The sequence below is a fragment of the Bacillus rossius genome, chromosome 1, assembly GCF_032445375.1.
Source record: "Bacillus rossius redtenbacheri isolate Brsri chromosome 1, Brsri_v3, whole genome shotgun sequence".
NCBI lineage: Eukaryota > Metazoa > Arthropoda > Insecta > Phasmatodea > Bacillidae > Bacillus > Bacillus rossius.
In genome coordinates, this window is record NC_086330.1 from 125,860,181 (window position 1) to 125,883,396 (window position 23,216).

The window sequence follows — 23,216 nt, forward strand, 5'->3', positions numbered from 1 at the left end:
AACAAATACATAGTTTTAGGTTCGTAAATGATAAATAACTTTGCAAATAGTATAATGGAAAATTATTTTACCGAAAGTACCGTAAATATACGTGAAAATTGATACTTAGGTATGTAACTGTTCAATGTTTATAAAACTTACGGTATTTGTTTACTTTATTGGTATATTTTTTTCGTGTGTGGTTAGTTTTAAATTATTAAATCATACTATTTTTGATGAATAATGAAATTTTCTTCCCGAAAAGTACCGTAAACAAACATGGAAAGTTGTTACGTATAGGTAATTATTCAATGTTATAAGTTTGCAGTAGGAGACCAATGATCGGCTAAAATAATCGGCTACGTTTTGCCGATCATTATGATCGGCAAAATTAACAAAATCGGCCGATTATTACGATCGGGGATCGGCATCGGCCCAGCTCTAATTCTCGGGAACCGTCAAAAAATTGGACATTTTGACCAAAATGTGAATATGAGAAAAAAATTTAAAAATTTAAAAAAAAAAAAAAAACCCGAAATAAAAGATCATTAAAATCTGTTCATTTTAACACACAGCGTATTTTTATGTCGGCTTTAATACTTCCAATACATAATGTTCCTGTAAGATTAACAAAAAAATAATGGCAGCGGTAGGTTCTGCAACGCGAGTGGGCGCACACGAAGCTCGCCCGGCTGGCTGGCAGCAGCGGCTTCATGACGCATGAGCTCACCCCTCCCTCCCCTCGTTTTCACTCTTCAAGACTAGCTCATCCCTCTAGTGTCCTCCCTTACACACCCCTACTTCGCTCCCCTTTGAAAAACCTTCAGTGAGAAAATGCACTTTTCACCCTCCCTTCTCATAAAATTTGGCTATTATGAATGGGGTACTAAAGCCCTTTTCACAATACCGCGACGTGACGTGACTTCATACCAAACCAGCCAATCACAACTACATCGCCCGCGATGCGCGAAAGTTCACTTGGCGACGAGGCCGTTTCGTTGCTTCGGCGATGTCGCTAATGACTTCAGAAATAACAGTCAATCAGACACAAGATTGTGGTAAAGAAGAAGAAGAAGAACTGAAAACAGGAGGTAAGAAACAATGTATTGATGCATTTAAGTAATGTTAGTAAACAACACGTGGATTTTGTTCAATTGAAATGAGTTTTGAAGAGCGTCTGATTGATGAAGTTCAGAAAAAGCTGTGTTTGTACGATGTTTCTAGTAACAAATATTGTAATCAGACGGAGAAAAATAATGCTTGGTTAGAAATATATTATGGGCTTCGTGATTCCTATCCATAATTAAATGCTTCTACCAGTCAGACAGTGTACAAATATAATAACAAGAATCTGAATATTACCGCCAAAAACTTTTGTTTACAACCATGTTGTAAAATATCCCCATCAGAGTGCAGGCTGGTTGGTTTTTTTCCCCAGCTGCATGGCGATTGCGTCGCGCTATTATGAAGTGCACTAGCTGGCGACATATATTTACGTCGCTGCCTTCGCTACATTGCGTCGCCATATCGCATCGCATCGCGGTATTGTGAAAAGGCCTTAAAGCGGTGAGGGAGGGGTAAGATCGTTGTAAATATTTTCTGACCCCTCCCTCCCCAACAAATACGCCCAAAAAAAAGTATGTCAAAATATGCCACTTTTCACACCAAGTTCGAGTTCATTCATCTCTGGCAAGGCATTTACAAGCTTTCAAACTTAAATATAAATGTATTTTAATAGCAAGGGTCCTATGAAAAGGAATATACCGAATAAAATCAAGCTGCTGTCACTAAACAAAGCATAAAACGGCCCAATTTGTGGTCGCTTCACGTGGAAAGTTTGAAGAAAGATAAATGCGGGGGAGACAGATGGCAGCCAGTGTGTTTCCTGCGTGGGGAATAAGTGGCGTAGCCTTTTTTTATGCTGGATGAAGCGACCTTTTTCTGTCAACCCACGGGAAAGATAATTGCTTGAGCTGTCAAAATAAACATCGCTGCGGCAGTTAAAACATGTCGAGGCGGACATGCATCCAGTCAGTCGCTGTGGATATCTACTCGAAACACATAACATCTCAATTCATAACAACATTCCTTATAACCTACACGTATTGCAGGATGTTTTCAGCCTGATCGATGCAAGTTCTTTAGCCACGTTTCGAATGAAAACAACTGGCGGGCCAGTGTTGTACCCTGTTTTGAACACACAAAGCTTTTATCAATTTGCTGACAGTTTTAATATATTTTTACTCTCGTTAAAATGAAGCAGATAACGTGATTGTTAACAAGTACAAGCAGCATTCGAGATCGGCCGCAGCGTACGGTACGGGGAGAGGGTGAGCAAGGGCGAGCGAGCGGCTGACTACCATGTTCACACGCTGCGGCCGGAGGGTTTTTCCTGCATTGTATTAATATTTAATGGTATTTTATTTATTAACTAATAATACACAAAATCAGAAAAAAAAGAAGAAAAAAAACCTGCATATGTCATCAATAGGGATGGTGACTTTTCGTTTTCGCAAATAGATGCGAAAATATGCTAAATTATATTTTTTCCGCTATAAAATGCGAAATCTAGACTATTCAGAGATAAATGCGAAATCAAGGTAAAAAACGTAGATTCGTCTTCACTCTACACAATTTATTTACCAATTGTATTTCGTTTCAGTTCAGTATCAAAAGAAACCATCATTTTATGGCGTATTCAGCACAAGTATCTTATTGTCACGTCATTCACAACACTATTGTTCGTAAATATTGAATGAAAAATGGCCATCTGTGCCTCGCGATTGTAAACAAAGCAAAGAACAACTAGCTGGAAGAGTGTCCGTCATCTTGCAGAGTACAAGTTTTTAGGCCACCATATTGCGATGTCTCTGCTTCGCCGCGCCCATTTTCTGTCTGTGTTTCACGTGAAAGCCGCAATCTTGTGTAGTCTGTGGAAGGTGGCGTGTTTACAAATACGTGCATACTCATGAATGTGTTGTATACTGTTATTTCTCGTGGTAAAAATGGGATGAAACGTAATTTCCATTCGCGATCGCATAAATGAATACAAAAATGAACAGTTCTACAAAAGTGATACGAATATTTTAATGTGCAATTTATGTAATCGCCGTCTGGAGTGGAAAAAAAAAGATGTACTTGAAAAGCACATTAAATCTGAGGGACACCAGGCTGCAAAAAAAAAAAAAAAAAGATTCACCGAGAAATTGGATGAAGAAAAAAAGTCTGTAAAACGGCAAGCAACGGTTTCTGGCATGATCGAAAACCAAAAGAAGGCGAAAATTGAAAAAAACGACTTTCAATAACATTATTTGTGCACTCTACATCAACTATGGCCATGAACACGGCTAAAAAATATTTATTGTAATTTTAAGTATTCAATTTATTGCACTCATAAGTGCTAGAAAGTTGTTTGGAACTTGCCAAGATAGGCTATCTTTGTTGTTGTGCTAGATCTTTATTTCTGTGGCTGTTAATAATTAATATGTGTATTATTTAATGCTTTTTAAAAATGTACTTTTATTCAGTAATGTAAAATGAGAGAATTGACTAAATCTTGTTTTTAAAAATGCTACAAAATGCTAAATTTCAAATTCAAAATGCTAAATATTATTTTAAATGCTATAAATCACCATCTCTAGTCATCAACAATAGTTCAAAATTCAAGCCAGAAAATATACCAAATCGGACTTCAAAAACTAAGCAAACATTGTCAACAAATAGTAATCAAAATCAAGAGAAATCCAGCAGGTAGCTTTGCCTTAACTGCGTACCACACTAAACACTCGCAAAAAGCTTAACGTAAACACGTTGCCACAAAAACCTTTATCTGCACCCTGCCGGCAAAGGGACGTGGAATTGGGGGGTTGTCAAGCGCTGACAGCGGTTGACAGTAAGTGGTATCTATTTTTAGATATGCACTGCCCAGCATAGGCGTGCGCACGGTAGGTGCCACAGGTGCCTTGGCACCACCATTAGGGTTAACGTTATTCTGTTTTTTTACAAGCAGAAATAATACATGCTTACAAAAATCTGTATTATTTCCAAAAAAAAATATGTTTTCCAATCGTGTCGAGTTACAGATACGTGCTCATAACACTATCAGTATATCAATTATCAATCGAACCAACTATACACACGGAAACAAGCCAGGTGCAATTACTTGTGTTGTACACGCGGGCCGCAGCTACTTCTGAAATGTAAATACAGCGAAACCCCTTATTTACGTTACCGTTATTTACGTTTTCCCGTTATTTGCACTATATTCTTCAGGTCCCGTTTGGTTCCCATATAGTCCAATACAATACTTTCCCGCGAATTACGTCTCAAAAAATCGAATCAATCCCGCTATTTACGTCACGTAACAACCATAAACAACCAGAAAATACCGTGGAGCTAGTAGGCAATGAACATTTTAAATAGCAAAATATACATATTTTATAACATGAAAAGTTGCTTTTATTTCTAAACATGTAATAATTTAAGCCTAGGCGTGTAAAAGTACGAGTAATTATAGCAGGAGACAATCTAAAATGCACGAGGGAAAAACGTAAACTCATGAATGTATAAACATGGCTGCTTGTAAGTTCTGATACTGTATTTATATCACAACTTAGCCGAAATACTGGTACGAGACATAAACTTCACAAGATAAAATGAGCGGTGTCTTGGTAACTGTTTTATACGTCTTTTATAATTTGGGAAGTATTGTACAGTTGACGCCATATTTTTTAAACTAACCATTTATTTCTGGGGATCGTAAATAATTAATTATTGGTATCAAGACATCATGATAAACGTAAACTTGAACATGTCACGGCAGCGAGAAAACTGGTGCGTATACCAATAAACTGGTATTAGAACTGGATAAAATTGGTACACGGGAGGTGGAGCTTATATTTTTTTCCGCTAAGCTCGCATCTATTGGTTGGCGGCTGATGGCGTCATGAGTCTGGGCGGAGCATAGAGTGCGCATGCGCCGTCGCGTCGTTACAGCAGCTGACCGAGTACAATGACCTTTCTCCGCGTTTGGCGCGCTATTGACGGTAAATATTCATCAATTTGCTGCCTTTTCTTAAAAAATTTTTTACTGTGAGCAATGTGTATGTAGCCCGTATTTGTTATAAACCCTGCCGGTTGCAACTGTATTTATAATTTGGAGAGGCAAATAATCTCCTTGAACAACCAAAAAAGCAAGCAGAAGAAAATTTCAAATTTATTTTTTAGGAAGTAATCAGAAAAACATTTTGGCTTTCATTCTTTTTTTATTTTTGTCAAATGTGGTAAATTAATAATTGATTAAATACTAAAGTAAAATTTGTTGTTAGTGTGTTTGTACCTGCATTGTAGTATGTGCTATTAAACAAAAGGAAAAAAATTCTAAATAAGGTAAACTGTACTCCTTTTTATACTTTTCCCTTTATTTACACTTTCCCGCTTTTTACACTTTTTTACTTTGTCCCCATGAAAAGTGCAAATAAGGGGTTTTGCTGTACTTCTCCTAGTTCTCCTCGAATTACATAGAATGCGCGCTCGGTGTCCACTGTCCACTCCACTCGGCAGGCGCACGGAATAATAGCCGCCGTCCGCCAGGGTTTATTTAAAAAAGAGAGAGTTTAGATAGTTAAAAGGATAGGCTTACTCGATGACTTGTATGCAGTCGCCGACAAAACATTTTTGTTGTATTCCAAAAGTTAAAACTTTTGCCCACTCTTATTTGTGTATTTTTATTATTTTAATATTTTACACATTTTAGGTAGGTATGTTACAAAAACTCCCTTCATTTGTTGATTTTAAAACTTAACATTTGAGAATGTTTTATCTAGCATTTATTTGGCGTCTTCAGAAAACATATAATTACAGTTTTTCAAAGCCACCAGCATTAATTCCTGCAAACAATTTGTGCAATTTAGTTTATGGCTCAACAAAGCTTAAAACTGTAAATAGTTTAGTAGTTTTCCTGGTGATTATAACGTTCAAAGCAATAATTTGTCATAAAAAATGTTAAAATTTTTACATCTGTGGATTTAATGCTTTCAAATCCAAATTTTTCCGGGGGGGGGGGGGGGGGGGGGGAGGGGGAGGACCCCCGGACCCCCCGCTTCAGGCTCGGGGTCCGTGAATGACAGGGCTGTTGTGTATTCTGGCACCAACACTACTGAAGTCCTGCGCACGCCTATGCTGCCCAGTACAGCACTGGGCAAGAGAAACAGTAACACGGTACTCACCACAAGAAATTTATTTTCTGTCTGATTTTCTTCGGATTTTCGGCAATTTTTTCACGGTTCCTCGAAATCGGGTTGTAATAGAGAGGTGGTCGCAATAAATGGGGTCGCAACAAAAAGGTTTTACTGTATTGTTCAAATATTTTTTTTTCCATTCATTAATTTGCATTGTATTAATATATATAGGGCATATATTTTTTTTTACATATCATTTTCCTTTTTTATCTAGTGTGTGTCATAATTCCCTAGGAAATATTTATCGTGCATGATTTACGCGTACTTTTTTCATATAATTGTCATTACTGATGGGTGTGATTAGAGGTTGGCAGTTCTGTAATTATATAACAAACTGAATTTTTTAAATTTAAAATAAAGCTGCAAATTAGAAAGGAGACACAAGATATAGATGGTTAATCACACAGTTAAATTAAATTTTAAAATCCACTTTATCCATGTATTTTGTTATAAAATAACTCAGTGATTATTGGACACTAAAAAATTAAATTTCAACAACAGGAATGCACAGCCTAAAAATGAGTTGGGTAATCCTTCAAGGAAAAACTAGCAATGAAGGTTGTCAGCGAACGTGTTTTGTCTAGTGCTGGCAATTTTGTCAATAACAAAACAACAAGTGAACATGTTAAAGAATTAGTATTTTTTCACAAAAATTTGCAGTAGAATGTTTGTTTTTATTTCCATTATGCGTTACTTATTATCTGTCCTTAGGTAATATATATATTTTTTCATTTGTATTATTAATGGTTTATGGGATGGATGAGATGGTTTATTAGAGACAATTTAATAGTAAATATTTATTTATTTATTTATACCAAATTAAGTAACATTATTTGAAAGCTGTTGCTCCCGATCCCGATCATCCAACATCTTTCCGGATCAAATTACATTTACAAAGGGTTTATTTCAAAAATTACTTAGAATTTTCATTAAACGGTGTACAAAGTTGTGTTTTGGCATTTCTGACTTGGTTTCATTGCAATTCGCACACCCACCTGTGAACCGAAGCTCTGCAGCCCAACAGGGGTGGCCGCGCCAGACTGGTTGCCGTAGCCCTGGAGGCTGTACGGGGAGCCCGTCTGGTGCATCTGCTGTGCCGTGGGCGCCTGCTGCTGCACGGCCTGCAGGGTGGAGTTGGTGGGCTGGAAGAAGCCTGTCTGACCACCTGCAACATACACAAACACACACATGCAGTTATAGAGTGCTAACAGCCGGAAAAATTCCCCCCTCCCCCCCATCATTTACCAGCTGCAAGGTGTATCAGGATGTCTTCAAATACTAGCTGAACCCATTCCAAAACTTTGTATGGAACTTCAAATAAAATTTTCTTACTTTTTACGTCACACAGTTTTTAAATATAGGCAATGTTTTAGCCCAAATCCTCACAATGTTACTCAAGGGAGTTATAGTCAGAAAAAAAAAAAAATAAAATAATTTCATAAAGTTGCATGTGTGTTTGATCCCTTTGTTGGATTCAGAGTGCTTTGTGGGACGGGATACCAAAACTTGGAATAAAAGTCGGAAAAAGATTATTCCCAAATGTAGAGAAATTTTTGTATTATAAAAAGTTACATGTTTACGTTTTACAAATAGCAACTTTGCCTAAGTATCGACCAGATAAAGCACAAAGATACCACAAAAACACACATAAGACTTGTCTGTGAAACGTAAATTCAACACTTGTTCATAAACACTTTTAAAAATAAAAACCTGAATAAATAATGTACTCTGTGTGATCAAACATATTCTTACTATGTATTTTTATTTTAGACAAACATAAACATCTTTACAGTATCATTAGGTTGTGTGAGAAAATTAATTTCACGAGAGCAGCAATGAACAATGTACCCGAACTCGATACATTCCAAGCGATACAAACTTCGTAAAAAAAAAAAAACCCACCATGGTTTCAAATATTAATGCCATAATTTGTTGTTAGATTTTTTCAGAAATATAGTAGCAGTTTTAAATTGTTGGAGTTAATTATCATGTATGATCAAAAGTAAACTACGGGAAAAAGAATGAGATTCAAAAGTGAACGTAATAATTGTTTACGGTAAATTTAATGAATTTAAAAACAAGTGTAGTTACTAAATTTGGCATTCCAAGCAGTCATGATAAATGTGACTAGCTACCATTTGGAAATTCTTCAAGAAATGACCTGATAACAGGCTGCAATGCACTTTTGCCCTTCTGTACTAAAAACAGAGTATGAATCAACAACAGGAATGCACAAGCATGTAGTACAACATCCAAAAGCTAAAATTGAGTTGTTCATCCTTCAAGGGAAAAAAACTAGCAATGGTGTTTGCCAGTGAATGGTTTCTCTAGTGCTGGCAATATTGTCAATAACAAAACAAGTTAACACGTTGAAGAATTAGTATTTCTTCACGAAAATTTGCAGTAGAATAGGGAATAAAATGTTGGTTTTTATTTCCATTATGTGTTATTTGTCCTTATGTATCAATATTTTTTTGTGAACTTGAAATCATTTGGACTATTAATGGTTTATGGGATGGATGAGATGGTTTATAAAAGACATTTTACTAGTAAATATTATTTCCTTTATACCAGCTATATTATTTTCTTTGCTCCAGATCCCGATCATCCAATATCTATCTGGACTGAATCCCGTGCCGAAGTAAAAATGCAATTTCCGTCCACTTCTAGTGGGTAGTAAACATGATCTTTCTAAAGATCACAGAACAAAGCACAGTGCAACAGCAATCAGTTTTCAAATTGCTGTCAGGCAGTGTGATAGTTACAATGGGAAATTACAGTAATTACAATTGCACTAAAACTCAGTTCAGATTATCTCTAATATTCGAGGTACCTTCACGACGGTTAAATGCTTCAGTTCTGCCATTTTCTTAATAAAATGTCCTGTTTTTTTTTTCCTGTGTAAAATGTTTCCCATAAACATCTTTTCCTGTATAAAACAACGTACCCACTTTTATCGCATAATAGTCACACCTATGTTTTAGGGCGTCAAAATATGGATAAAAAAACATCTCAAATGTTGCATAATGTTTTTGTTCCTGCTATTAGATTCCGAGCGCTTTGTGTGGGTATTTTTTCCGTATAAAAGGACGTATTTTAAAGTAGAAATATAATATTTATTCAAACATTACCACTTATTTAATTAACGGAAATACAAAGTTGTCTCATGTATAAATTTTCTTTTAAAGACATTTTTAAAAATTATAACCTTTATCAGTTAGTTTGTGTTACCACATTGTCCCACTTTCAAAATGTTGCCAGTGCTCGTTGGCATCATTCATGTTTGGTTTAGTTGCTTCCATATACAGCAAACAAAAAAACATAACAAAAAAACTAGTGGTGCACCGATATGACTTTACCGATTACCGATTATGAGAGCAATAATCGGCAGATACCGATTCAGTTACCGATTATAATGAACAATTTTTTTTAAGTGTAATAATGCACACAAAAGTGTTTATTTCCATGTGAATTTAATAACAAGATTGGGTAAAATCGAGAATACAGTTATAATAACAGTACAAAAATATATAAAATACACTATTAAGTCATTGCAAAGTGTAAATTAAATTAACTACTATTTATATTTGTTATTGTAAACAACTTGAACTACAGTCTAATAATTGTAATTTACAATGGTAAGTTTTTGTTGCGGAAAACTAGCATTATTATTGACTATCACATAAGGTTGCATCAAGAAATTACCGTTTAACAATGTAAACATGCTGCTTTATTTTGTTCACTTGAGTTTATAGAAAAATGTTTCCACACTTCACATTTTTTCTCACTACTCGCCATCTCACTATATTTATATAAAAATGACTAAAAACCAAAGACGAAATGTAAATAAACATGTAGGAAAAATGTATTTTTTATTGTTCGAGGCAATGAGATTTATTAAACTTAACGAAATATCTGTAATCAATATCTGACGGAGTAAGATGAATTTTGTAATATATACAAATATTACCGTATTTCGTCCTAAAATGTGTAACAAAAAATTACACTGTAAAAACCTACTTAATTACGCCGGGACGTAGATAATCGGCAAAGTAATCGTTAAGATAATTGCCGATTACAATTAATCGGTATCCGCATCGGTGCACCACTAGTTTAAATCAAGTAACTAAAATTAAAGTGAGACTATATTAAGAAGCACAACCAGATTCTGAAAATTAAAAAAAAAAAAAAAAATATTAAAAATATATGTCTGTAACACTAACATAAAATCATACTAATTATTGTATTTTATAAATTTACAGACTGGCAATCATTAGTGTGTTTGAAAGTTTGACAGTTTCAGTTGGTTATTTTATAAAGTGGAACATGGCTACGCACATTATTTACAGTAAAACTTATTTCTATTTTTCATGGGGTCAAAGTAAAAAAGTTTAAAAAGCGGGAAAGTGTAAATAAAGGAAAGACCATAAAAAGTATCACAGCTTACCTTATTTAGCATGTTTGACTTTCAAGGATAAAAATATTAATAAAAATATCACAGCATAAGGAAGTCGTACAAAAGAAAAATAACAAATTTACAGTTTTTATCGCTTAAGCATCGCACATTTTATTCTTAAATAAAGTTTGAAAATTAGGGGTAGAGCCGTTGGGTGCTACTATTATGAAAGAAAAAAAAAAAGTAAAGTAATCCATAAAAACAAAACCTATTCAAGACCTGCGAGTACTCGAATTTCGAGTTCGAGTCGAGTTTTTAATTAGTACTCGGACTCGGCACGGCCATTCACGAATCACGAGTCGAGTTCGAGTTTAATGATGTATTTTCAGACTTTTAGGTTAGGCCTAAGTATAAAAAATATTTAAAATTACGTGTTAACGAACCTTGTTCGCGCATGTAAATAAAAGAAACTCATTACACCTCGGACTTGCATACCCCAAACAATGGGTTCCGATAAATACTAGCGCTAAGTGAATTCGCGTCACGCGAGTACGGCTATGCTAGCCGGCTGGTGGTTATTTTTGTTCAAAACCTGGCGAAGGAACTTGTGTGGATCAGGTAGAAAACATTATGCTATAAACAAAATATATAAGAACAATGCTATCCTGAAATGCTGTGACATGTTTTTGGAGTAGATAATCACAGCGACAGACCGACAGGATGCGCTCCCGCCCTTGCCGTCAGTGATGTTTATTTTGACAGCTCAAGCACTTATCTTTTCCACGTCCCTTCACAGCGTTTTTTTTTATAAAAAAAAAAAAAAAAGTGAATGCAGATGGAAAAGTTACTATGCAGTAAAATAAACATATTAACGACCCTGCTAATTTTTTCTATTCAATAAAATTCGAGGTATTAGTGATTTTTCAGCAGAAACTGCTGTGTGACTAATAAACAAATTGTATCATAATAACTTATAAAGTATTTATTACGGCGAAGGACAGTCGTATAAGCCCATAAAAATATTAATTTTACCGAGAATGGACTATACAACCTGGCTTTTATCGCACGCGGTGTGGGAGGGGATGAGGATGCTGACAATTTCTCACGCAGAAGGTTGAAATAAGGGAGGGAGTGTGTTGAAATATAAGTTGAAAAAGGGAGGGGGGTGTTTTTATATGGTCTGTGGCTCTGGGAGGGATGAGCCTTGAAGAACTATAGTCGCCGCACGGTAAGTTCATACTTTTAGGAAGCCCTGCTTCAAGCTGGGATCTATTTTCAAGGTGACTATGTATCCTTCGGCCAAATATCAACAATAACATTGCCATGTGGAAAACCATGTGACTACCACATGGCAATGTTTTGGTTGGGTAACTGTCAAATAGGGATGTAATTAATGGATAATAAAATTACACTGCAATTTTTATAATTGGTTAAATGTCAGTAGAAAATGTCATAACACGATGTTTAATAATTCAAACATTAAATATAAAAAAATCTAAGCAAATTTTTATAGTTTAGAGTTTAAACCCAGCGTGGTGCTGTGTCTTCACATAATATCTATAAAAATTGATGTTAAGTTTTACTAAAGAAATTTTGCTGCTTCGAGATTACTATATCACAAAGTGCTATGGTTGAAAGCATGAAAATTATGTCAGTATCATTTATGAAGAAATTTAACTTTAAGAAATTATTCAGTATGAGGTAGCTATGTAAACTGTTAGTTTCCTAAAGCCGTGAGTGCCAGGCACATCACTGCCATTACATCGAGAGGTCATTTGTGAATAGAAAATAACCAGTTAGTAACACTTTTCTGGCACTACGAACCGAGTCAAGTATCGGTTAAAGGTTATGGCTAACCAACATGTGTTTTGTAATTAGAGCTATTATTTTCTATCAAGCAGAATAAATTTTAAATTCAAATTCTAAGTTATACATTTTACATTTCTGTAAGTGTGTATTTTTGTGTGTCTATGTGGTCTGTCTCATATAAAAAATATATCACTTAAGTATGTAAAATGCAGAAAAGAAATTGTTGCCATAAAAAACTTAACTTAAGAATATGTAATAAAATAAATATATTAAATAAATCTAAACTCAGAAATAATTAATAACTACCATCAATATTATGTTATATCCTGTAATGAAACTAATGTTTAAGAATCACATATAAACACAGCAGAGAAATTACATATCACTAAACATATCACGTTATCCAGAACACCTGTAATTAAAAAGCATACATTAGCACATTTACCCTGAGCATATATTCAAATGCTTTATCTTTTTATGGTTACAGGTGTTAACAAAAAGTCATGACAACAACCTACGCAGAGTTGAATTTCTACTCAAGTTTTTTAAAATGCATTCTAATTATTGACAATTATGTTTCCTAACCTAACCAAAATTTACCAAACCTAATTTCATGTAAATAAACCTCATTTGGGTTGGGTTAGGTTACATTATGTTGGTTGAGGATAGGTTATGTTAGGTTAGTATCTGTGTACATGCCCTTACATTTAATATGTTTTGCTTGTGGGACATTACCTAATATATAACCGAAAATATAAGAACGTGTCTGTTTGTAATTTGCCCGACATTCAAAACAAGAAAGCTGCGAGGAAGGTACTTTTACACTATTTTACAAACACGCCCCTACCTAACGGAACGTTTTCACACACACACTTTCATAACTTGTTAATTAGTCACTCACTTTTTCACAGTCGTGACACCCAGATCTAGAAGAAATGCTGTCATTTCTGCGACATCACCCTGTTCCAGTTGACCTGTATTCATTAACATCGTAACTCTTCGTGCCACGTTGATAATATCTTGCTGTCTCCTTCTTTACATTCATTTTAATAACCTAACAAACTGTAATAACTTTAACACAAAGTTACACTGTAAAAGCAATAGTTCACTACAAGTTACAATTAAGACAACCCTTTAAAATTAGAAAATAAATTAGTACACAAATACACTGGATGTTTTCGGAAAATCAGAAGTCGTTTTGAGCTAACAAGCGTTCAACATGGCTCGGGCCGACACACAGTTACGTAGGTGATTCATCCGCAACAGCTTGCAACGTCATCTGTAAACAAAATAACTTAACTTTCGTATATATTAAACAATATTACTCCAAAATCTGGAAGTAAACATATGTGAAACATTTTAAGCAATATTTATCGTTATTTCAGCTGTTCAAAATTACATACTAAGGAACTATTTCTTCAAGTGTGTGGCCAACATACCGATAAATATCGTTGCCACACGTTTTTAAAAACTTACATATAAAATTAACCAATACATATTATTTCAGTATTCATACACACGTACGGAAAGGTAATAGCTTGATAAATTATGTCGTCCTATTTTGTTTATTTATTTGTCAAACAAATTGCACAATAGTAAACCAAATATTCTTAGTTCCATTTTTCAACAGTTCTTCCCAAAAGTACAAACTTACCATGCGGCGACTATAGCAGGGGATGGAGAGGCAAGTGTCATGTCACGATGACGTCAAGCCGCCGCTACCGCCAGCCTGGCCGGACGAGTTTCTTATGCTCTCGCAGAAGATACCACAGCGGCTTTTCGTTGGGGGCGGGCAAGATAACATGACAGCTGAGACGGCTTTTCGTGTGATAGTGGACGCGCCAAGCTCGGCTATAGAGCATCCCACTCTTAGATTGCATTATGGAAGTAAATGGGCACATTCTCTCTCTCTAACACACGCCGATTGCCGTTAGCGCTGTCCTTGTTTCTTCGTGCATTGTTGCCAAATATCAAACTAAATTAAAATTTTAATTTTTGAACCAAGCTTTTTTTCATATTGTATAGCATCGAAATACGCATCAGTCAATGCTTATTTTGAATACTTAATAATATTTTAAGTGTCCAAAAAAATTTAAAAAACATAACTTATTCACTGCGAACTGTTTTGAAGTATTCCGAGATGTTTCACATAAAAAAAAACTACATGTGTATTTCATTCAGATTTTTTTTATTTATAAATTAATGCCTTAGGACGCCACCGAACAAATGTTAAGACAAAAACTATACAGGTTTCACTTAAATAATTTTTTTAATATATTGAAATGCATTTTCTCACAAACTGACACATAAAAAAGTTGACCAGCGGAAAACTTTTTTTCTATTAAAGATAGATGGGGGACGAAAGCGTGAAAAATGTTCACAATGAATTGAATTAGTTTTTAAAAGCAGCTCCATCTCAATTGCTTCTACATTTTCCGTGGAAATAGCTGTTAAAGATGTGTCTTATCAGTACAAGAGCGCGCTGCAATAGAGGTTTCTCTCACAAGCTGCCGTCGTAAGAGGAAACAGGGTCGTGTGTTTAGATAGGTGGGGTTCTGTCCTGCAAGCAATTTTAAATACATGGCTTCCTTAGTCAACCATGTATTTCCTTAGACACGCATTTCTGAAAACCAGCCTGCCAGTTAGTATCGCGTTTCGCGACGAAGCAACGCGTTGTGTACGGTGACTCGTTACAGTTATAATTTTGACAAACAAATTATATATTAACATTCGTGATTTTATTTTCTACATTTATTTTTATTACGTACATATAAAATATGGAAGTTAGAACACCGAAAAGAAATTATATCGGTAGGCTACGCGGGAGGGAGCGCAAGATTGTGTTGAATGTATTTGAGTATTTTTCAAAAAATATGAGTGTGTGCAATGCAATTAAGGAAGCTTACCATTCTTCTGGTAAGCTCTGTGATACTCTTATGGAAGGGGTATCAACATTGGTCAGCGGTAGCGATAGTGATTAAAAGGTATGTGATGTTAATAATTTCTTAATCAAGTTAACGTTACATTTATCGTATAAATTCCTATGAATGAAATGTCTGTGAACAGATTCTTGTTGTAAGTTAAAGTTAAAAAAAATTCCTTATCGGCACAGCCTAAAGGTGCAGGAAGATTTTGATGATTATATTTCTTTACATTAGAACAAAAAGGGATTTTCATTTCCTTAAACCCATATTTTTTCCCTTCCCCTTGCAGTAATGGTTGTTACAAAATATATTTTAATCGAATCTTGAACATAATATGTAAAATGTATCAAATAAATACAAAGGAATTTAATAGCGATGATGGTACAAAATTTTGAATTATTTTTCTATCCTTCTCAACACCAAGCATCTTATCAAACATTGTTTTTGACAAAGTTTTGGAAAATAATTATGATATTTACAAACAATTTAAACAGATTTGATAAGGTGTCTAGTAAGGCATTTACGTTTTTTTTGTCCGGTAAAAATATTTTTCGAACACACGCAATTATGGCTGGTCGTATCAAAAATTTATTTAGAAAACATTTTTTGGCATTAGGTACTCCGAGTTATCATACGTTAAAACGGATGCGATATTATTCATATTATGGGAGTTGTTGCGATTTTTCTGTTTTTCAAAAAATTTTCCCCATTTCGACCCAATTGTTCGGATTTTTCCCATAACTACTCGACCGAGAATTTCCATTACCGTATTTTATTTATCATTTTGGACATGACTTGTCCGAAAATACAGCATTTATCGGGCCCATGAAATTGGATTATATATATATATATATGTATATATATGGGATTTTTAGAACATAAAAGAAAACTATAAGAAATTTTCGTGTACAATAGGTAGTTTTTATTTGAAATTTACATAAAAGTGGCATTATTACAAATTTATATGTGTAATAGTATAAAATATTATAAATTACGATATGATTTCTTAAAATGCTTCTTGTTCGATCCGAATTACAAAGACACACATCTCCTGAAATTCGTAATGTGTTAGAGATTTGGCAACAGCGCGCGCCATAAGCCGTGTACTGCAATCTAAGAGTGGGGCGGGCTATAGACACTGCACGAGCGGCATTCACGTGTATGTATCCCACGATGCGGTGATACCCTGCAGCAGCAGTTTTATACCCAGCAGTTTGGAACCCAGTTCAACAGCATAAAACACGTTAGTTTTTTCGTTTTATAGGTTCTTAATTTCTTACATAATGAGCAGTTTGCAAGCAGTGGAACCACTGCCAGGTGGGTCTTCAAAGACTGTCGTGTGGAGTTTTTATGACAAAGTGGACAGTTTAAATGCCACGTGCAAACATTGTGGAAAGAATTTGAAGACACCATCATCAACCAGTGCTTTAATTTGTCATCTCAGTTTGCACGAAACAGAATTAGCTTTGTACAAAACGTTGAGTCACGAAAAAGAAAAACAACGAAGTGAACAAAATCAACAAAATCGAGGTGTTAAGAGAAAACAGGAAGTGGACTGAAGCAGTTGACTTTAGGAGATTCCTTTTCTAAGCCATTAGTTTTCCCGAAGGATCACCCTCGTGCACAAGAAATTACGAAAAGTGTAGGGAAAATGATTGCTATGGACTTGCAACCATACTCAATTGTCCAAGATCGAGGGTTTACGAAACTGTGCTCAGTACTGGAACCTAAGTATCAGCTACCACATGCCTCGACATTTTCGAGGTCGATAATACCTGCCTTGTATAACGAGGAGATAAGCAGTTTGCAAACTGAACTTTCTAATGACAAACAGTGTGGCTTACATTCAGTTTCTTTCACCACTGACATGTGGTCATCTCGAGCTGGTGATGGGTATATTTCCCTCACTTGTCACTACATATTAGAGTCATTTGAAATGAAGAAACATATTTTGGATATATCACACTTCCCAGGCAGCCACACAGGAAGAGCAATGAAGGAGAAACTTACACTACTTCTGGAGACATGGAGACTCGACAATTTGTGTGTTCCTTTGTATGTAGTGTCGGACAATGCTCGTAACATTATTAATGCTCTATCAAATGGACAGTTTAACCACATATTTTGTTTCACACATACCCTCCAACTGGCCATTCAAGATGCTAAGAAAGGACTAGGTGTGGTGGAACTCTTAGCATCAGCTCGTGACATTGTGTCATATTACAACCACAGCAATGCTGCAAGAGAGCAACTGCACAGCAAACAGAGGCAAATGGGGGTCCCAGAACATACCCTTCTGAAGATGGTTGATACAAGGTGGAATATTGAGTTTATAATGCTGTCAAGACTGTTAGAACAGAAAGAACCTGTAATGGCAGATCTGATACAACATGGAAGAGATAATTTGTCTGCCAAACAGTGTAAAATGGTTGCTGGTATTGTAACAGTACTACAGCCTATAAACCATGCTACCAATGAAATGTGTCTCGACAAAAAACCTACAACATCTCTGAGAATTCCAGTCCTGCATGGAATATTGAATGTAATCAACAAGCATATTGCAGCAGGAGAAAGTGGGGAAGGCCTTATGTTTGCCAAACAGCTGAAAAACAGTATCATGTCAAGATTTCCAGACTACAAACGCTGTAAGCTGTCTAGAAATGCTATGCTGCTAGACCCTAGGTTTAAGTCTGTGTTGCTCGAGAGCCATGAAGTTACTCTTGGACTGCATGAGATTTCAAAAGAAATTCAAGAATTGAATAATACTAGTTCTGCTCATACAACACAGTCATTCAGTGAACAGCAGCCCAGTTCTTCATCTACCATTGACGAAGACAACCACAATCTTTGGTCTGCATTTGACACAATGAAGCACATGCATTCATCTGCTTCAGCAGGTACTAAATGTGCAATAAAAGTCCTATACATTTAGTCACCCTATCTTAGTTTATAACATTGTTCACGTAAAATTCAATGAATTGCCAACAAAAAAATCCTACTCAAGATAATTTTCTTATTTTAAATTACCTTTTGTCAAAATTTAACCCATATTTCATACCACTTTAAAAAGTGGAGAAGTTTTATGTATAGCAGCACAAATCCAAAATAACTAAAATAAGAGATAAATTTTATTTGATATTTTATTTCTTTTACAGGGACACTTTATGATGAAGCACATCATCAGCTTAAAAACTTTATTTCTGAACCAGTAATTGACCGAACTGACAATGTCTGTCAATGGTGGCACAGCAACCTTTAACGATTTCATTTATTGAAAGGTGTAGCAAAGCATTATCTGGCTATACCTGCCACACAAGTGGCCAGTGAAAGACTGTTTTCATGTGCTGGAAACACTGTATCCACATGCCGAGAAAACCTTGCTTCAGAGCACATTGAAAAGCTGGTGTTTCTCCATGAAAGACTTTTACAAAAATGTAGATTATGATCATTCCTATAGTAAAATGTTGCTTTTTTTTTTTTTTAAATATTGTGTTATGTTCAGGCTTAGGCATGTATATTAAAATATATACAGTATAAATATTCTAAAAAAAAAAGTTGATATTTATTGTATGGCTACAAAAATTTCCTGGAACAGTGGAAAACCTTAATATACACTGCAGCTAGGTGACTGGTAAGAATGTTGACAAATACTTTTCCTCTTATGCTATGGGTTTGAATAAAATTTTGCTCGGTGTCGGTGATTAAAACATGCCTTTATACTTTTTTTTTGTTAACAAGTATATTTTAATATTACTCTGCATTATCAAAAGAAACAAAATTATTAAAGACATGAAAATATTTGCAGCAATGAGAATCCTCACACCCGAGATTTGTATAGGGCCTTGATATTTGCTGGTCTTTAAACATGACAGTTATATATAAATAATATATATTTATGGATTTCACTACTCGACTCGAATCATTTCTTGAATACTCGCTCAAACTCGACTCGACCTAAAAAGCCCATACTCGTAAGACTCTACATTCGTGGAAAGTACGTTTATTTAAAAAGTAGACTTTGCGAAAGCACACCAAATAATTTAAACTATGAGTGATGCAATAAAACAATTTTAATCAAAGTAAAAAAAAAGAAACAAAACAGTAACAAGAACGTGATTTGTAACTATACGCATTACGATCGTGCGGGTTAACTCGGTTCCTGACAGAGCGCGCGCGTGCATGCAGTCTGCGAGCTATGGATATAAATCTTCAACTACGTGCGCGTGCTCTATACAGGAATCAACACAACCAAAATGGCGCTGCTTATGTTTTTATAAGCGGTATAAAACGACTCCCGAGATGTTAAAATGAAGTTGATAACTTTTAAAAACGTCTTTAAAACACGATTTACACATCAGATTACATTGTAATAGGATTATTTAAGTTAGTGAGCAGTTTTATCAGAACAAACGGCGTAAACTGCGTAAAGCAATAGGCGCGTTGTAAACAACGGGAATTTATTGCATTACATCAAATGAGGTTAAAACGGGACAGAAATCAAATGGTTCAAATAACGGGAAAACGTAAATAACGGTAACGTAAATAAGGGGTTTTGCTGTATAATTTTTGTAAGTGGAAGATGTAATCATCATTTACAATTTATAGGTCAGCGAGCCTAAGAATATTACTTCAAACCGAGCTCGAGAGAGCCTACTTGAAAGTTCTCGAACTTCGAGCGAGCTCGAGCTTTTGTGGTACAGTTACACTTTTGGGAAATTATTTTTACCTTAAACATAGTAAAATATATTTGAAAAAAGTATTAAAATGAAGTGGGCTTATTAATTTTGGGTAACTATTTACAGAGTGAATTTACATTTTGCACTGCTAGGAAAAAAAAAACATTTTTGCCATTGAATCTTACCTGTTTCCATTGGTTCATTAGTAACTGATATCATCCAACTAACATAAGCACAGTCAAACCTCTAGCTATCAAACTCGCATGTATCAATTGTCCGTGTTTATCGTATACTTTCCACGGTCCTGGCAAAATTGCCATACAACTAAGGTTAACAAAGTCCACTTGTATTGAAGTTCGAATTATCGTTTTGTCCGCATTGATTGTACAAAATATGTGGTCCTGTCACTATAAATTATAATAGATGATCGTTTAACCATAAAGATTTTGCAGAAATAACCATTTCTAAGACAGAAACCATCATAAAAACAGTGATGATTGTATAAAGAAGTAGTAAAAATCACCTTAAATCTGCAGCCAAGTAATGGAGCACGTAAACATGAAGAAAAGACAAATGAACAACAACTTACGAAGAAATATGGATGATGTACCATAACAACAGTACAAACCCAATTGTTATCTTACAATAATTACCATAAAAATAACTAAAGATTCTTTGTATATACCATAATTAGAGACCTTATTTTTTTGCGATGCGAAATTAACTGCGAAATTAACTTATTTCCAAGGAAAATGTGAAAAATTCACTAATTCCAAATTTTCGCGAAATTGACCGATTTTTACACAAAATCCTGTGGAAAACGCTTGTTAAACGTAACATTAACATCGCACTAATAACACATATAACTCCGAAAAACAAGTTTATTATGTGCTGGAGCTGGACGGTCGTCTATGGCACGTCAACAATAATATTGAAGTTCCGTTCCTTAGATAAAGATGTAAAAAAAAGTAAGCAAACTTCTATCCTGTGTAGTTTCGTAAGCACCACTAGATGGATCTGAATGTGGATTAAATAATGGTATGTACAGTAGAACCCTGTTATAACGGATCTGAAGGGAGTAGTTTATATGTTCACTATAGAGTGGAAACTTTATATCTGGGAAAACTTTTATATGGACAATACATGCTCAAAAGCAAAATCTTAACTACACATTGGCCTAAGCCAAGAAAAAAAACGAATGAAAATACTCAAAGCAACAGTTTTATGAGCAAATGCAGATATTTTTAATGCACTACAAATGTACAAACTTTCTATTAATGGTTCTTCGACATCGGCGTATTTTCCATTTATCAGGCGTTTAATACTCTGTGACGTATTCACAGCTTGAGAAAGAAGATTGTTCAGCTTGTTTAATATTGTACTTAATGTGGATGTTGCAATTCCCAGTTCCTTTGCTATTAACATGTGCGGGACAGTGGGGTTGGTGTCTTATCTTTTCAATAATGTCCAGTTTATCTCGCACAGATAATGCCTTATGTTTTTTACCACGTTTTTCATCACTTTTTATGTACATATTTCTTATTGAAGCACATTTGCAGCTTAATAACACAAAATTCTTTTTACCGTCAAAAGTAAATAAACGAAAAGTAACGAGTTTGGCGCATCAAAGATCACTACGTATCATTTAGTATTGCAGTTGCTAAAGCTGGAACAAAAATTTTTCACTTTCTATGGAAAAATTTAGTCCACAGAGTTCTATCTAGTGGTAGTCTTACGAAACTTACTCGATCAAAATGTCTGAAACGTGAACAATAAAAATGAGACGTAAAAATATTGTATTTGCTGCTATAATGTACATACGTATTTGTGTGGCGGTATTTTATGTTTAATTTTGATAACATATTAAATGTACACGCGTTCGCCCATTCTTTAACTATGAAGGGAAAACTATTTTTTATTTTCACCAAACTGATCATCATCTTTGGCTACACGTAGCCTACCGAGGCCACTCGAATACGACTTGTTTATAATATGAACAGTGGACAATCGAGTAGCATATTGCGGAGAAAAACTTCAATGTGATTCAGACTAGACGTTTTGTGAAAAAACTTGTAATTAAATGAAAATATTTGAGATAAATGTGCATTATGTCGGCAAAATTTGTTCGTGGTACACGGGAAAACGTATCAACATTGACAAAAGTTGTACGCTATATCCAATAAATTAATACATAACCTCACATCATTTTGCCGGGACCGAGACGGAAATTCACAATAAACGGGAATTCATTATAGGCGGGTTCACTATAAACGGGTTCTACTGTAGTTCCATTTGCGCCGCTAGATAGATATGAAGGTAGATGGCTTAATATGTGTAGACCATTGTGCATCACCTTCGTCGATATTGTATCTATGGGCTACGTAAACGGAAATGAAATATTGTAAAAACATACAACATTGACCGCGTGGATACGGCAGACAATAAAGTAGAGTAATCGTAATCATGCCAAAAATTGTGTCCGTGTTTCAGCGTGCACAAGAATTTGAAAGTGAAGGTTTTTATGTATTCGATAAAGCCAAACGTATCCTAATGTGCAAATACTGTAACCAAAGAAATGAATGGCAACGGAGAGACACCTGCGTGAAACACTGCACGAACAGTGTAACACACAAAGAAAAAAGGACGGCTGCTTTAAGTAGTGGGTCAGGAATTAAACGGCAGTTGTCTGTTCTCGAGTGTGCTTCTACTTCGGCAACTAAGACGGCAAAACTTGAGAAGAAAGAATTTATTTGTGCAACGACGAAAGCTTTCATGAGTGTGAATGTTCCGCTAGAGAAATTGGATCATCTAAGGGAGTGGTTTACTACATACATTCAAGGATCAGGTGATTTATCCAAAGCAGAATCACTACGGCAGAATTATGTTCCACTTGTACAAGAGCAACAAGAATATCATATTAAACAGTGCCTTCGAGGAAAGAAAATCGCAGTGTTCTGCTACGAAACGACTGACAGAAAAGGACAATGTGTATTCATAGTACTGTTAAAAACAATGGTAGATTATTCAGAGCAAGACCTTTTCATTGGATCTGTTTCTGTCTTGAAATCATCTACAGCGACTGAATGTTCAAAGGCACTTCTAGACTGTTTCATAAAATTTGAAGTGAAGTATGACGACATTGTCTGCATTGTGAGTGATAGTGCACGCTAGAGCTGGGCCGATGCCGATCCCC

At 35.2% G+C, this 23,216-nt stretch overlaps 1 protein-coding gene across 19 annotated transcripts in view; it reads right to left on the reverse strand.

The window, feature by feature from the left end:
• Window positions 1-23,216, reverse strand: part of LOC134544890 (protein PRRC2C) — a 355,574-nt gene that overhangs the window by 73,486 nt on the left and 258,872 nt on the right. For all 19 annotated transcript variants that reach the window (XM_063388526.1, XM_063388523.1, XM_063388533.1 and 16 more), the window contains one exon: window positions 7,214-7,383. In XM_063388526.1, the coding sequence (XP_063244596.1) occupies window positions 7,214-7,383 (170 nt within the window). The remainder of the gene's footprint in view (window positions 1-7,213; window positions 7,384-23,216) is intronic.